The 14,475-nt window shown below is 39.1% G+C and overlaps 2 protein-coding genes across 3 annotated transcripts; one reads left to right on the plus strand and one right to left on the minus strand.

Annotated features, from left to right (window-relative positions):
- The first annotated feature begins 3,077 nt into the window (after positions 1-3,077).
- On the plus strand, positions 3,078-6,831 carry pdcl3 (phosducin-like 3). 2 transcript variants are annotated; one of them, XM_010729911.3, is made up of 6 exons: positions 3,078-3,209; positions 4,243-4,360; positions 4,536-4,626; positions 4,804-4,947; positions 5,105-5,313; positions 6,277-6,831. In XM_010729911.3, the coding sequence occupies exons 1-6, from the start codon at positions 3,204-3,206 to the stop codon at positions 6,423-6,425; spliced, it is 717 nt and encodes a 238-aa protein (XP_010728213.1). In that variant the 5' UTR covers positions 3,078-3,203; the 3' UTR covers positions 6,426-6,831. The 2 variants fall into 2 exon arrangements, with proteins under 2 accessions (XP_010728213.1, XP_027131957.1); XM_027276156.1 differs by lacking the exon at positions 3,078-3,209 and adding an exon at positions 3,675-3,887.
- nms (neuromedin S) lies at positions 6,736-13,206 on the minus strand. The gene is made up of 7 exons (XM_019252919.2): positions 12,843-13,206; positions 10,010-10,056; positions 9,613-9,669; positions 8,520-8,546; positions 8,374-8,427; positions 7,813-7,887; positions 6,736-7,230 (listed from the first exon to the last, which is right to left on the minus strand). Exons 1-7 carry the CDS (start codon positions 12,913-12,915, stop codon positions 7,198-7,200), a joined length of 366 nt encoding a protein of 121 aa, XP_019108464.1. The 5' UTR covers positions 12,916-13,206; the 3' UTR covers positions 6,736-7,197.
- Positions 13,207-14,475: the final 1,269 nt, after the last annotated feature.

The raw sequence follows: 14,475 nt of genomic DNA on the forward strand, positions 1-14,475 counted from the left end.
GTTTTTTTATTCTGGCACAAAACCCTCTCAATAACCTCTCAGTCCGGATGAATAGATAATAACAAATACAATATATATATATATATATATATATATATATATATATATATATATACACACACAGTAGCCTATGCACTAAACCTCTACTTATATTTTCACTCATACTAAGAGAAAAAAAATCACAAACTGAATCTGAAGACCTCATTCATGTTCTCCACACGTAAAGAAGATAAATATAACAAACGTTAGCTGTGGTATGGCAGTAGAAGTGTAGATGTTAAAGTGAAACTTTACCACTTGTTTTCAGATGTAAACCAGTGTCTGTGGATATTTAGTGCCGTTGATTGATTCAGGTCCAAACCTTCACAGTTTAGTGTAAAACATTTCAATTCTACACATTGTTCTATACATATGCATAGCTACCTCCCTCTACTGGTGGACAGTTGGCTATTGCATTTAAATTTCACTATTGGCTGATTTTGGAAGCAGGTGACATACGGTGGCAGCTTTCGTCACCAATCACCTTCTCTTCCCCGTCCCCTGACTCTGCAGACCGTGAGCTGCTGCGTAGCTGAATGGCGGTTCCATTATAACACGGTCAGCACACAGAAACAGTCACTTCAGTGACCGTCAGAGTGTGTGTGTCCAGCACAAACACAGACAGCTGGCAGAGGCTGCTCATGACTGCTAAGCTCTGCCTCTCTGAGCCGCTGACTCTCAGCTGATGTTGACATTAAAACACATAAGATGTGTGTGCTTCAAGTGACTGTGAAAGATAAGTTAGCTCTGACCACTATTCCTGTAGACCAACAGTCTGTCACTCAGACCTCCTGTGTCACAAACTAAAGAGCCATATTTATAATGCTCATTATAATGTATTTATTTATTGATCTACTGTTTACATTTAATCTGCTCCACATAGATATGTATATACTGACATATCCACCTACCTCATGTACAGAACACAACCAGTTGTAGAAACCATATTTACTCCACCACCCGCACCACTGCACTATCATCAGTCCTTTATGCAGTATACAATGCCTATAGACACACACACACACACACACACACACACACACACACTTTTTAAAAAATTTGCTGAGAGAGAGGGAGCAAGCAGAAACTGGGGGTTTAGTTTAGTTACACTTTAAATATAACTGGAATGTTTAAATCAAAGACTTGAACATTGTGGTGTTATAAGAATACACCTTCAGAGATTTGACGCAGGGCCAAATGAGTTGAATTTTCATGGTCTAATATTTCTATCATCATAATTATTGATGATAATTACCAAATAAAGTATGTAAACAAACGACAGCAAAGGTGAACTTAAAAAAAAAAAGAATAATAATGAATAAAACAAGATCAGAGTTGAAAAACCAACGTTAAAGTGAAATACAGATGCAGTCCATGTAGAAATGAGCAGAGGTCAATGATATCAAACACGATATTTATAGTGGCTGCAAAAACAAAAATCATTCCTCATCAATGGGTCGTGAAAATCAGGACAGAGTGAGAGCTCTTCGTTTTATTTTCTCTCTCTTCCGCATTTCACCAACTTTCCCTTCCGCCAGTTTCCGGTTGAGAGTCACTGGCCTTCCTGTGATTGGCTGTTGAGCCGATACAACGTTCAGGTGCTCAGTAAGATAATGATCACACAAAGGCTTATTGTATGCACGCAGCCATTCATCATTACCATAACAAGAGCATACTGACCTACAGTACAAGATTACAAGTGACCGGCCAATAAAGACACAGCAAAGAAACACAGCTGGTCAGTCAGTAAGGATAGAATCATAGAATTAATTTTTAAAGATAATATATATATATATATATAGATATATAGTATATATATATAGAAATATATATTAGATATATAGATATATATATATATATACACTAGAACCTTTCAATGTATGTCTGTTATGTTCGAGTTGAAGTAAAGTCGAATCATTCATTTTGAATATATATCATTTATATACATATACATCGTTTTCAGGACATGTTAATATTTCAAATACAACTAGAAAAATGTCTAAAGAAATTTTGAGTGTGCCTGACTCTGGCCCTGTCGCCTCCATACATTATTACTGACACTGCTCAGCAAATTCAGTATTAATACAACAAGCTGTGTCATCATTGCCTTTTTATTTTGAAAGACTGTTATCTTGTCTGTGTGTGTGTGTGTGTGTGTGTGTGTGTGTGTGTGTGTGTGTGTGTGTGTGTGTGTGTGTGTGTGTGTGTGCTGGAATAATAAATCATCACCATCACTCTGGCTCATAGTTTGTGTGTCTGAATTAAAACATTAAAGGCTGTCAAAAAATTGCTGTTGGGGTCCATGTTGACCTGACCCCACACACACATCTGTGCCTGGCCCCTCTGACCTCATGCTTGCTGAGGGCCTCCTTCTTTATATGCTGCTGATCAAATGTTAGAGCAATGAACTGTATTACATTATTGTAACATTTGCACTGTGAGATACTTAACGGGCCATCACTCCATGAGATTTATGTGACTGATATTTTTGTATTTGTGCTAATAATACTGAACACGAGGGACTGTGTAGACTTTATCAGACTTACTGCAGTCTGTCACTTACACAATGAGATAAGCTTATTCACAGTAACAGTACATTTATAAACTAATGATAAGAAGTGATACAGCTCCAATATGTTGTTCATTTCAAACAGCCTCATTACTCCCACGTGTTTGTCTTCATGGAGATTTTTCTGGATACAGACTAAATAGACCTGTTTAATTTTAGAGAGGGGTGTGTGTGTGTGTGTGTGTGTGTGTGTGTGTGGGTGTGTGTGTGTGGTAACAGCACCTGTTTAGGCTACAAATGGAATGCTGCGCTCCCACTCCTTTTATGGTCATATTGAGCTTCAAACGGAAGTTCGTCTCACTTTTATTATTGTCCGACTCCTAAGGCGTGTATTCCTCGTCTTTTTAAACAGGAATTACCGCGCTGTAACAACATATAAAAAAATAAAACACATACAGTCTGTGCTTTACTTAGTATAGGCTCGGTTAAAATGATTTTATTTCAACCCTTTACGTATTGTGCGCTTGTTTCAGACAGTCATGAACTTTAGTTCCTGTCGGAGTCGGTCGGTCGGCGGTCCTTCTGTTTCCGTGTCTGGGTGGAGAGGGTGGCGTGATTCAGAGCAGACTTTGGCGTTTTACCTTCAGCTGTCAACATGCAGGTCGGTGAGGCTTTATTACACGCTTTAACGCTGCTGTGTGCGGTGATTTAACGCGGGTCGGCGTCGGCGCCGTGCGTTGGGTTCATGTCAGAGAGAACTGGGCGTTTAAATGTTAGCTTCACTGTTAGCCAGCTGAGTGCTAAACCCTGACAGAGAAACACATTTGAGCTCAAACGACGTGCAATGACGGGGTCAGTCTGTAGACAGTCATTTAACTTGGCGTCAAATATTTGGTAGTTAATCGTTTGGAAAACAGATGAATCATCTCAATGACGAAGTGACGGCGCAAACGTTCAGGAGCTTTTCTATTCACAGCAGCCATGTTGATATGAAGTAGTAGGGTCAGCTCAGGTGTTACCAATGATACTGATTAAAGTTCATTCAGGTCAAACGGGCTGCTGTGTGTGTGTTGGCTCGCTGGACCATTAATTAGTATCATTGGTAACAGCTGTGTTTGTTTCATGTCTCTGTTGTTGACTGTCTGAGCAGGGCTCCAAACACTTCATTTTCTGGCCAAATTATAATGCCGTTAGTGTTGCTCCTTACCTCCTCTTAGTATATTATCTCTTCTAAATATGTCAATATTTTATGGGGGTGGCAGTAGCTCAGTCCATAGAGACTTGGCTTGGGAAGCGGAGGGTTCCCGGTTCAAGCCCAGCATGGAACAAAGTATGGAAGGTGGGCTGGAGAAGTATTTTATTTTGAAGGGATCCTTATTTTGAAAGACTTTTGTCGTGTGTGTATTTTGGGTTAAAATACATGTAAAATTGAGTGAGAAAAATAATTTCCCCTAATAATTAATTAGTATCTCTTCTAAAGTTTGATATATTTGCTTCTTAAACAAGTGTACAAACTCATCCTGACCTGTTTTAAACCGTGGCTCATTGTCTGCTTAGTAAAGCTAACACATTCAATTCTGACATGTTAGAGCTGGTAAACTTTTGTTTGCACCAAGATTGGGAAATCTCATTTTTGAGACTGGCAGAGAGATGACAGTAACAGTACCTGTATGTACGGTCTGTTTTCTCCTCAGGACCCAAATGAAGACACAGAGTGGAATGATATCCTGAGGAAGAAAGGCATTCTTCCTCCTAAAGAGGTCCCTAAAGAAGATGAAGAGGAGGAGCTGGCCTTACAGCAGCAGTCTATTGGTAAGAACAAGTTTTAGTATTTCTTTGTGGCCTTATGTGTTTTCAATTGACGGGTTGGATTTTATCTGTAGATGGACCAAAGACCATCACGAAGAGTTCAGTGTAGTGTGATTTGAGCCCATTCAGCTGATAACTGAAGATCAGCTGATGTGACTGTCGTTGTTTCCCTGAACAGTTAAAACATATGAGGACATGACACTGGAAGAACTGGACGACAACGAGGACGAGTTTGGTGAAGAGGACGAGGCTGCCATTGAGATGTACAGGTGAGTGGAGAGGTCACCGCAGCGGCTAGGACATTTCAAAAATTAAGGAAAATATGAACCTATATATTTATAAATGCAGAATTGTCACTCCAAATCAGTGTAATGTAAACGTCATGTTGGAATGAAGCTTCTGTGAGTCTGACTGTACACTGATGTGTGTGTTATGTCTCCTTGCAGACAGAAGCGTCTTGCCGAGTGGAAGGCGACTCAGATGAAGAACGTTTTTGGGGAGATTGTAGAAATCTCAGGGCAGGACTACGTCAAGGAGGTCAACAAGGCTGGAGAAGGCATTTGGGTGGTGCTCCACCTCTACAAACAGGGGTAGGTGGTCCCGGCTCCAGCTTGTTAAATGTATTTGCTGCGTTTCTTTGAATGATTTCATTGTGAAGTGAGCATCTTGGCTGTGTTCAGCTTGGACTCTCATTCTGACACTCTGCACTTTAAAAAGTGCAGCACTAACGAGTCTCTCCTTTCACAGCATCCCTCTGTGTTCCCTCATCAACCAGCACATGAACACACTGGCCAGGAAGTTCCCTCAGACCAAGTTTCTCAAGTCCATATCAACCACCTGCATCCCCAACTACCCAGACCGCAACCTGCCCACCATCTTCGTCTACTTTGAGGGAGAGATGAAGGCCCAGTTCATCGGCCCACTCGTCTTTGGAGGCATGAACCTCAAACTGGAAGGTAAGAGATGAACTGTATATACACAAAAATGGTACCTGAAGAGTGTGTGTTCACAGTGTGTATGTATCTACAGTATGTTTGACCATTACATTACATTTTGTTGGGAACTGTCAGTGTGACTGAATTAGTTTACTATTTCACAGATGTTTGCATTTCATTTTCATCTTTCAATTTCATCTTTTAATTGCTGCAGTTTTAGTTAATTTAATCACACAGTCATATCTGTAAAGGTTGAATCATTGTGGACAGAGTAGAACCAGCTGAAACGGATCCATGAGACATTGATCAGTTCTGCATTGTCACAAGATCATTTCACACTAATATTTATCTAAACAACATCCCTGACAAACAGTCTACTTCTTCTGAAGGTTGAAGATGGTTGTATAGTTTGGAGGAGCAGCATGGAAGCTAAGAAATGTACTGCTGTGGACAGGAGCAGCAACAAAAGTATAATCTGAAACCAGTGTACATGTTTTCACTGTCTTACCTGGTTGTCAGACAGCCCTCTGACAGAAGGATGGAGTAGTTTTGTCTCTCTCTCTCCAAGACCATCAGCCTTCATTCTTAAAAACATTGTTTTAGCTCGCAGCTCGAGTGTCTGGATCCACAGCAGCTAACATTAGTTTGGATCTGAACTATGTTACATCACCAAAGTCACACAATAGCCCAAACTTACTAAACCGTGTGCTCCTGGAGGATTTAAAGACAGCATAGATCAATCTGAACTTCAGTCTTCTTCTGTCCGTCTGATGGCAAAGTAAAGCAGTGAAAATCTGAAAATCAAACATATGCTGAGTGCAGTATACTGTAGGTAGCACACTGACTGTGGATAAGTACCTTGTGTAAGTCCCCATAGTGTTTTAGAAGCCATTTTGAAAGCTACAGTTTGTGGTGACATTAATTCACATCCCGTACATTTCATGGTGTTTCATGAGTGACATGTTTGTCGTTTGTCTCACCCAGAGCTGGAGTGGAGGTTATCAGAGAGTGGAGCAGTGAAGACAGACCTGGAGGAAAACCCCAAGAAGCAAATCGAAGACAAGCTCATGTCTTCGATCAGATGTTCGCTTCCTACACGAAAGGACAGTGACTCTGAGGACGAGGACTATTAGAAAGAAAACAAAATGCCAATCACTCCAAACCACAGAGGCCGTCTATGCAAGAAACACTGAGAGGAACTTGAAGCATCTGATGATGTTTTGAGCAGGAACAGAGAAGGGACGGCATCTCCTTTTATCAGCTTCTACATTTCAGATTTTGAGCACGTCTGTGGCGCTCTCATACACAGCTCAAGCCTGCCCACTTGGACAGGACACTTGGCTGGAGAGAATGTAACCTGTGACCAGCCTCCTGTACATCTCTGTGGGGAAGGTGGGGACAGTTTGAACACGTCCAGCTGAATCTTTACAAAGGCATCAAAGACAAATTTTAACTTTTTTATTACGTCTCATGATAATGATGTCACAAAATGTACGTTTAAATCTGTTAAATTAAATGTGAGTTCACCTCTTTGCCACATAAGGTGCCAGTTTTTTTCTTAAGTTCTCATGTTTTTAATAACCTGGGTCAACTGTTGGTTATAAAGAACTTTAAGAGATCGTTCTGAGTGTTTTCTTATTATTCTGTGACACCCATGTCTTGTGTAACAGTTTGAATGGTTCACACTGACTCACACCAATTGACATCTGGAAGCAGGAAGAAACATGGCAGCCATGGCAGTGCAGTTCTGCTTTTTTTTCCATCTGTACAATAATTTATTTTGTTAATATAAAGTGTTTCTATCTATAGACGCTGCTGTGCGTCGCTCCACCCGTCAGCTGCCTGCTGCTGCTCGTCCACTGAGTCCGATTTTCCTTTTTTTGTTTTTTCTCGCACATTTTTCTTCTACAACATCCCCTCCGGCAGACCTCGGATCTTCTGTTTCATTAAGAGGAAAGAGAAAAGTCAGTGTCAGCAGTGACTGAAGCTGAACAGTGATGTGATTTAATGTGATTTACGCCATCTTTCCTAATCACTGGCTCTCCTAACCCCCTGACTAGGAAGCTTCCTGACAAGACATCTAGTCCGTTCTTATATGAGTTTGTCTGTTATTCCTCAAAGACACTGAAAACAAATATTCTACTACTCAAATTGACATGTGCTTTCGCTAGTCTTTATTTTTTGTCATTGAAAAGCTGGATAAAATCCTTTAACCCTCCAACAGTTATTCACATACTGTGGAGTTGAGTACACAACACAGTTAAAGTATGTTTTATTAATATCACAGAATCATAATGACATTGGCTATCGTGCTCTCCGTAATAATGGTTCTTCTTCTCTGAGCTTTTCTGTGTTGTGGTTTAGTGGAGAAAATCACTGTTATTGAACATCTTACAGCTGAAATTATCCTGTAAAGAAGAGAACGGGCTTCGTACACGTCCTAACTCAGTGACTTGAATGTAAATATATCAAATTCAAAACTCTAAAACATACAGCTGACAGTTAAAGTATCATACTTACCAAAAGTACCACCTTCTTATTTCTCCTCTGGGAAAGCTTCGGGGAAAGTCGCATCAAAGGATGAACTGAGTGAGACTGGAGGAGCACAGAGAAAAGTTAGAGATGAAATGTTATCAGACATGTCTTATTAAATCAGAAGAAATCTATTAGAAAGTTTTGTTCAGACAAAATTCTTGCACTACTGACTGAAATACGTCCATAGCAACAGCGAGCGAACCTAAATACCAAAGCTTTCAGCAGATTTCTGTGTTGAAAATCTTCAAACTATATTGGGACAAATGAGAGTTCAGCTCTGAATCACACCTGTCTGGTGGTTCAGTGAAGCAGCTGCTCACATTAATGCAATATTTACAATTGGTCATTTTTGAACGCAAGTGTCATCTCTCACAAGTGAACAAACAGCATTCAAATCAGCAATGGACGCTGCTGACAGGTGTTTCATTATCTATTTTTAAACATCTGTTGCCATTTCAAATGACCAAAGCTGGCATAAAAGCTCTTTAAAGATGTAATGAATCAGAAAGATGCCCCCATCGCTGGTCGGCGTGTTCCTCTGCTCACCTCATGCTGTACAGCTCCAACAGAGTTGCGTGCTTTGGAGTAATGAAACAGGAACTGAAAGAAGGAGAAATTCAGAAAAGGACTGAGCTGCTGCTAAGAAAAGATCAAAAATGGGAAAATAAACAGCGCTGAGTTTAAATACTTACTCTTTTGAAAACATTCTGGACTTGTTCCTGTGGGGAAACACAATTTCCGTTTAATGACAGAAGTAACGTAAAAAAAACAAACACACGGTTTGTCAGGACATTTCTGTTTGAATCATTGTCCACTTATATTCTCTCTCAACACTGTGCTGTCACTGCTGAGTTGATTCATCTCTCTGATTATGTTATATTGTGTTGTTTGGTCTGTCATGTAAGCGCAATGAGTTCAAGAGATTTAAAAAATAAACAGATACCACACTCTCTCTTCCAGCAGAGACACATACTGTACACATGTTATTCTCTCCACTGTTTCTATTTTTTTTTAAGTTCTTGAAAAACTGTATGTAAAAATAGTTTTTTGTGTGTCTTTCATTTTTCAGGAGGAGGCAGAGGCACCACACTCTTCAGAAACGTTTGGGTGACGTTGCGGATACTACATCCATGTTTTACGCTGTCTATGATCCAGAACCTGCTTTCAGGTTTTGATCAGCATCAATTTTAAAAAATGTAGAATAAGTTGCCTTAAAAGTGTTCCGAACAACATTACATCATGAGCATGCGAGCTGTAAACACAACGGACCAAGACTAAGCGCGAATAGAGCCATTTTTCTTGATGTTAATGCTAACGTTGCCTGGTGCTTACAGTAATTATATCAAGATGTCACAGTTAATTCAGACGGCGATGGTATACCTGAGAAATGTTAGGACTGTATATTACATTACGTATGGAAAGCCATAAGATTTAATGAGCAGCTGTAATTGTAGAAATCAATAACATAGCTCTTTGACTGGTTGGAGTTTTAAGCCAACATGTCCATGATATAATTCTGACTAGTTGCAATTGTATTTAAAGATATCTACAGCTCATTACAACTAGTCACTTTACCACTAACCTTCAACTTTACATAGATATCGATAATTCTGTTCCTGCAAAACAATCGTCACATGTTATTTTGTATATCTTAAATGAACATGTAATACAAGCTAAATTGTCACTAGTCACCCCAACTGATTGAATGTTTAAAGGGCTATAACGTATTATGTATGAGTATTTAAAGTCACTTTAAAGTGTTTTTAGTGCCTTCTTTTAACTTGCCTCATTCTGGTCTCCCCACAAAACGTCACTCAAATCCTCACTTCGGATGCCTCGCACCTACAAACAAAACACTTTATTATGAATGAATGAATAATGGACAGTGAATGCCACACACTGGCTACTGCGGTTTCAAGTATAATAATAGATTTTTAAGTCCGACCTAACTTTACCAACTTTACTTCCCGATTTCTTTTGCTCCTTATACTGAAGATCAATGTCATGTACAAACTCATTCTGTGGTCCAAAGAAATCATTTTCTGGACCACAGATGATGATTATCATATGAATCATTTTACTTAATACTAATAGTCTCACAATCTGAAAAGAATATGATATTATCCACTCAAACATCACATGTGGAAATGGAGTCATATATGAATATAAAATGACTTCTTACCTTTCTTAATTCTATCCCGTCTTCCCACTGATCGAAAGGACTGGCATCTGAGTGAGATCACATGTATATACATAGTTTATATCATACAGGAAAGCTCAATATTTTTGATATATTATACATACATTAGAGTATATATACAGTGTATGCAGTACATAGAGAGTGCCAGTCAAATGTCTGGGCACAGACTGAAGACATCATATCTATGAAATAACAAAAAAGTGTAGATTCTCCAATTTGTTGGATGCTTTTTTTCTACACTGTCATCCCAAATCATCTCTATTGGGTTTAGGTTTAGGTGATTGTGGAAACCAGGTCACCTGATGCAGCCCTCCATCATTCTCCTCCTACATCAGATAGACAGATGTTACATGACCTGGAGGTGTGTTTTGGGTCGTCCCTGCTAAGCTCAAACCAAATGTGATGACATGTCAATGCTGTGGTAACCATGCTGGTTAAGTGCGCCTTGAATTTGAAATAAATAAATCACCAACAGATCACCAGCAAAGCACCCCCACACCATCACAGCTCTTCCTCCATGCTTCACAGTGGGAACCACACATGCAGATATAATCCGTTCACCTTCTTTCACGAAGACACAGTGTTTGGAGCCAAAAATCTCAAATTTGACTCATCAAACCAAAGTACAGATTTCCAATGGTCTAATGTTTATTCTTTGTGTTTCTTGTTGGTCTCTACATTCATAGTTCCAGATTGACTGACTGTCATGTCTTATGAAAGACTGTTGTTTCTCTTGCCTATTGATCTACAGTAGTCAAATAGGGCTATTCAGTTTATGACAACACAATCTCTGGACAACTAATGGCTTAAATGCATTAAAGAAACACTGTGTAACTTTTCTACCATTAGCAGATTTTAAATCACATTGATGCTACACTGACTTGTGATCAGATGAATGGTGTCTCTGATGGACAGTAAAATAAACTGCTGCCAACTGTAGCTGCTGTTAGCCAATGTTAGCTCAGTTTGTTAGCTGGGCTGCCTGGAATGTGAGCTCAGAGCACTGCAGGAGTGTTAGTGTTTGTACCACAGGTGTTTTGGACATTTGATAGATGTATGTCTGTTAGCTAGTTTTTGATCATATATATCAATATTTATAATGTATGCGGCTACCATATTTACCACAGTGGAGTTAAAGTACAAATTTCTACGCAATGTCACTTTATGAAGGCAAGAAATCCCACTAATTAACTGTTCAATGAAAACCATTACAGATGACGACCTGATGAAGCTGACTTGAAAATGCCAGAAAAGCTGTTAAGCTGTAATCTAAAATATAAAACATATTTTACTTTGTTCACACTTTTTATTTTACCACATAATTCTGCATAAGTTATTTTTATAGTTTTGGAGTCATAGTACATCATGACGTCACTGTTTCTGTGGGTGTGGTGAGTGTAACAGAGCACAACCTTTTGACTAGAGGACGTCAGTGAAATGATGCTTTTCTATAAGTTACAGTGGTGGCAAGTAATTAAGAAATACATTTAGTATTCAAGTAGTGCATGTATATGTATATGTCTGTTTTTAAATCCTTCAGTACTTCAATTTTATACTACTTTATATTCAATTCCACTTCATTTCAGAGAAAAAAGAAAGTATTTTTTACTCAATTTGAAAGCTACAATTATTCAGATTTTACAAACAAAACAAACGATCGCCTCAATACTGTATACACAACTACACAGCAGTGTATGAAATATTTGTTATCTTATCTCTACTTTGATCAACTACAACATGAAAATGCTGTTTATACATGATTATTATTCAAATCTTTGAGTTACATCTGCTGTAACTGAGTATATTTTACATTAGGTATTAATGCTTTTATTGGTTTCGTAAAGAATTTAAATAATCGCTGCTTTTGTCTCATAAAGCATACTTTATGTTGAAATATTTATTAAATAATGTTCTTTACATGCCAGTGATAATTAGCATGAACTGTTTTAAAGTATATTCTCTCACAGCGTCCAGAAGACCAGAATAGACAGTTGGACTACTGCAGAGTATTCAGACTGAATCGACATTTTAAATAACTGCAAAATGAGAAACACCTTGATCTTTTAAAATGCCTTGTTACCTGATAAAGAATAATTCATGAGTTACTCACCTTGTAATTTGTAATCACACAAGAAATTCTAATACTTTATGTAGTATTGCAAAGTATGTTTTTTAAACAGCATTTATCAAGCACAGAGAAGCCTCCAGTCTACGGTGGCCATAAGTTAATAAGCTGTTGATAAATTGTTTTTGGTTCACACACTTTGCAGCTCATTTCCAGTAAGTGTGAATTAAAGAGCTACTGCATCTCTAAAGACCAACCAGGTTTTTTTTACAACCTGGCAGCCCATGTCTTCTCCTTATTACTCATTTACGAAGTATTAATAAATAATGAATTATTGGAATGTGGTTAGAACATGTAAAGGATGAGACAAACAAACGAAGACCATCATTAAAATAAAGGAGGGATTTTAACTGAATTCATGATTCTCGACTCTCAAAACTCAACTTCACAGCAGAGGGTTTTAGATGGTCATAAAGATCATCCGAGTTTCATCATGAACTAAGCACTTAATGACAATTTTACTTAAACTCAACTTGATAATGTTTAATAACTCTGATAGATTTTTCCTATGATCTACCGAATTTCTGAACCTATTATTTACGACCTTTATGAAAGAGTGAATTCAAGTCAAAAACAAATTACAATAACGTTTGTTTGTTGTTTGCATTTACAATCATAAAAATAATTTCTTTAGTATAATAAGTGTTCGTTTTCAAAGACCTGTCAGTCCGTTTAAATCTGATCACCCACCTGTTGTGTTCCAAGGTCCGAGAAACCAGAATAAACATAGAAGAAAAAGTTGTCGCACGATGGGCAGAGTCATGACTCCTCTCTGTGTGTCCTCTCTCCTCTTTCTCTCTTAATTCCTGTCCGGGTTTGCTGGGTTCGGTCCTGTTCTGATCGTTTCTGCCAGCCCCCCTGTGGTTGATCTGTGTGTGTATGTGTGTGTTGTGTGTGTGTCTGAACGCCGTGCCCTCTGCCCGCAGCACTTTAAAAGCACACAACCTTGTGGGCTGACGGGCATCCTCTCATACGCAGAGGTGACCAATCACACCGACCCGGTCATCAGTAACACCCGATTGCGCAAATCCAACTCCCGCTCCATTTCTCCCCCTCTCTCTCTCTCTCTCTCTCTCTCACACACACACACACACACACACACACACACACACACACACACACACACACACGCACAGACATCCACACACAGCTACACACTTTTATGGGAACAACACTGCTCTGGGAATACTGGGCTGTTTTTTTTTTTGTTTGTTTTTTTTTTTAGACAACTGATGCAACCTGGGCTGTGCGCTTATGTCAGTAATACAACATGACGGGAATTTCCCTCCGCTGAGAGGAGAAACTATAACCCTGATTTGAAGCAGCAAATGAACTACATTAAATGTTCTGAAATGGTTCAACAGAGACCCCTATGATATCTTTATTTTTGTAGGATTTTGAAAACTACATAGTGATATAATGAAGGAGAGCCACACACACCTAAATGATCCACACTGAATCATTCAGATTTAGCACCTCCTAAATGTGGACAGCTGTACGCTGTGTTTGTTTTATGATGAAGTCACCTGGAATGGGTTCCAATTAACAAGTGTGCCTCTTCAAAAGTTAATTAGTGGAATCTGTTGCCTTCTTAAAGCAACATTACATATAATGGCATTTTTGGGGTTTGGTGCTCAGAGTGTTTCAGAGTGTTTCTGACATAAATATAGACAGCTGTACATATGTATTTGTTATAGTTATATTACTTATGATCAAGCAGCCAGCTAATGTTACTGACTAGTCCAACAGCAGTCAGCCCAGCTCGGCGTCTGTCTTTCAGCTTTTTATTTCACCAAGCTCTCACCAAGGACCAAAAGTCAGTCCCAGGTTTACTCTTGTCTGGCAGCTCCTTGCTCAATCACTCTCTCTTTCTCAGCTTCTTCCATCACTGTCCTCTTCAGTCTCTTCTCCTCTGTCATTGTGTCCATACATGCTGCTGAGCCCGGTTACATCGCCTGCTTGTCCAGCTCCGGTTCTGGCACAACACCATTTTCTCAGTTTTCTTCAGTTTCTCCAGAATCAGCGAAATAGTTGGTGGTGTGTGACGTGGTCCATAAAGTGGAACATGTACAGGAATACTGGGAGCAGAGTGGGAATGACAGATTCACGTGATTTCACAGACATTAACCACCACTGCCAGCCCCCATTAATCATTTAGGTGCACTACTCTCAGCTAGAGATTGCTTGCTGTGTAATCTGGAGACAGAAGATGAGGTTCTTTTTATGTTTTATTGCTCACTGATAATGATATGATAATCATATGATAATGTTAGAGCTATACTCGTTTCTAAAATGTCCCTCATCCCCCCGCTGCTGACTTTCT

This window comes from Larimichthys crocea, unplaced genomic scaffold (assembly GCF_000972845.2).
Source record: "Larimichthys crocea isolate SSNF unplaced genomic scaffold, L_crocea_2.0 scaffold319, whole genome shotgun sequence".
NCBI lineage: Eukaryota > Metazoa > Chordata > Actinopteri > Sciaenidae > Larimichthys > Larimichthys crocea.

Coding starts and splice junctions, on each gene's coding strand:
- nms (XM_019252919.2), bottom strand. CDS start 12,915: ATGACTCTGCCCATCGTGCGACAACTTTTTCTTCTATGTTTATTCTGG. Junction 8,547..9,612: donor TGTGGGGAGACCAGAATGAG/GCAAGTTAAAAG, acceptor GTTTCCCCACAG/GAACAAGTCCAGAATGTTTT. Junction 7,231..7,812: donor ATAAGAAGGTGGTACTTTTG/GTAAGTATGATA, acceptor TTAATGAAACAG/AAGATCCGAGGTCTGCCGGA.
- pdcl3 (XM_027276156.1), top strand. CDS start 3,798: ATGGGGGTGGCAGTAGCTCAGTCCATAGAGACTTGGCTTGGGAAGCGG. Junction 3,888..4,242: donor CATGGAACAAAGTATGGAAG/GTGGGCTGGAGA, acceptor TTTTCTCCTCAG/GACCCAAATGAAGACACAGA. Junction 4,948..5,104: donor CTCCACCTCTACAAACAGGG/GTAGGTGGTCCC, acceptor CTCCTTTCACAG/CATCCCTCTGTGTTCCCTCA.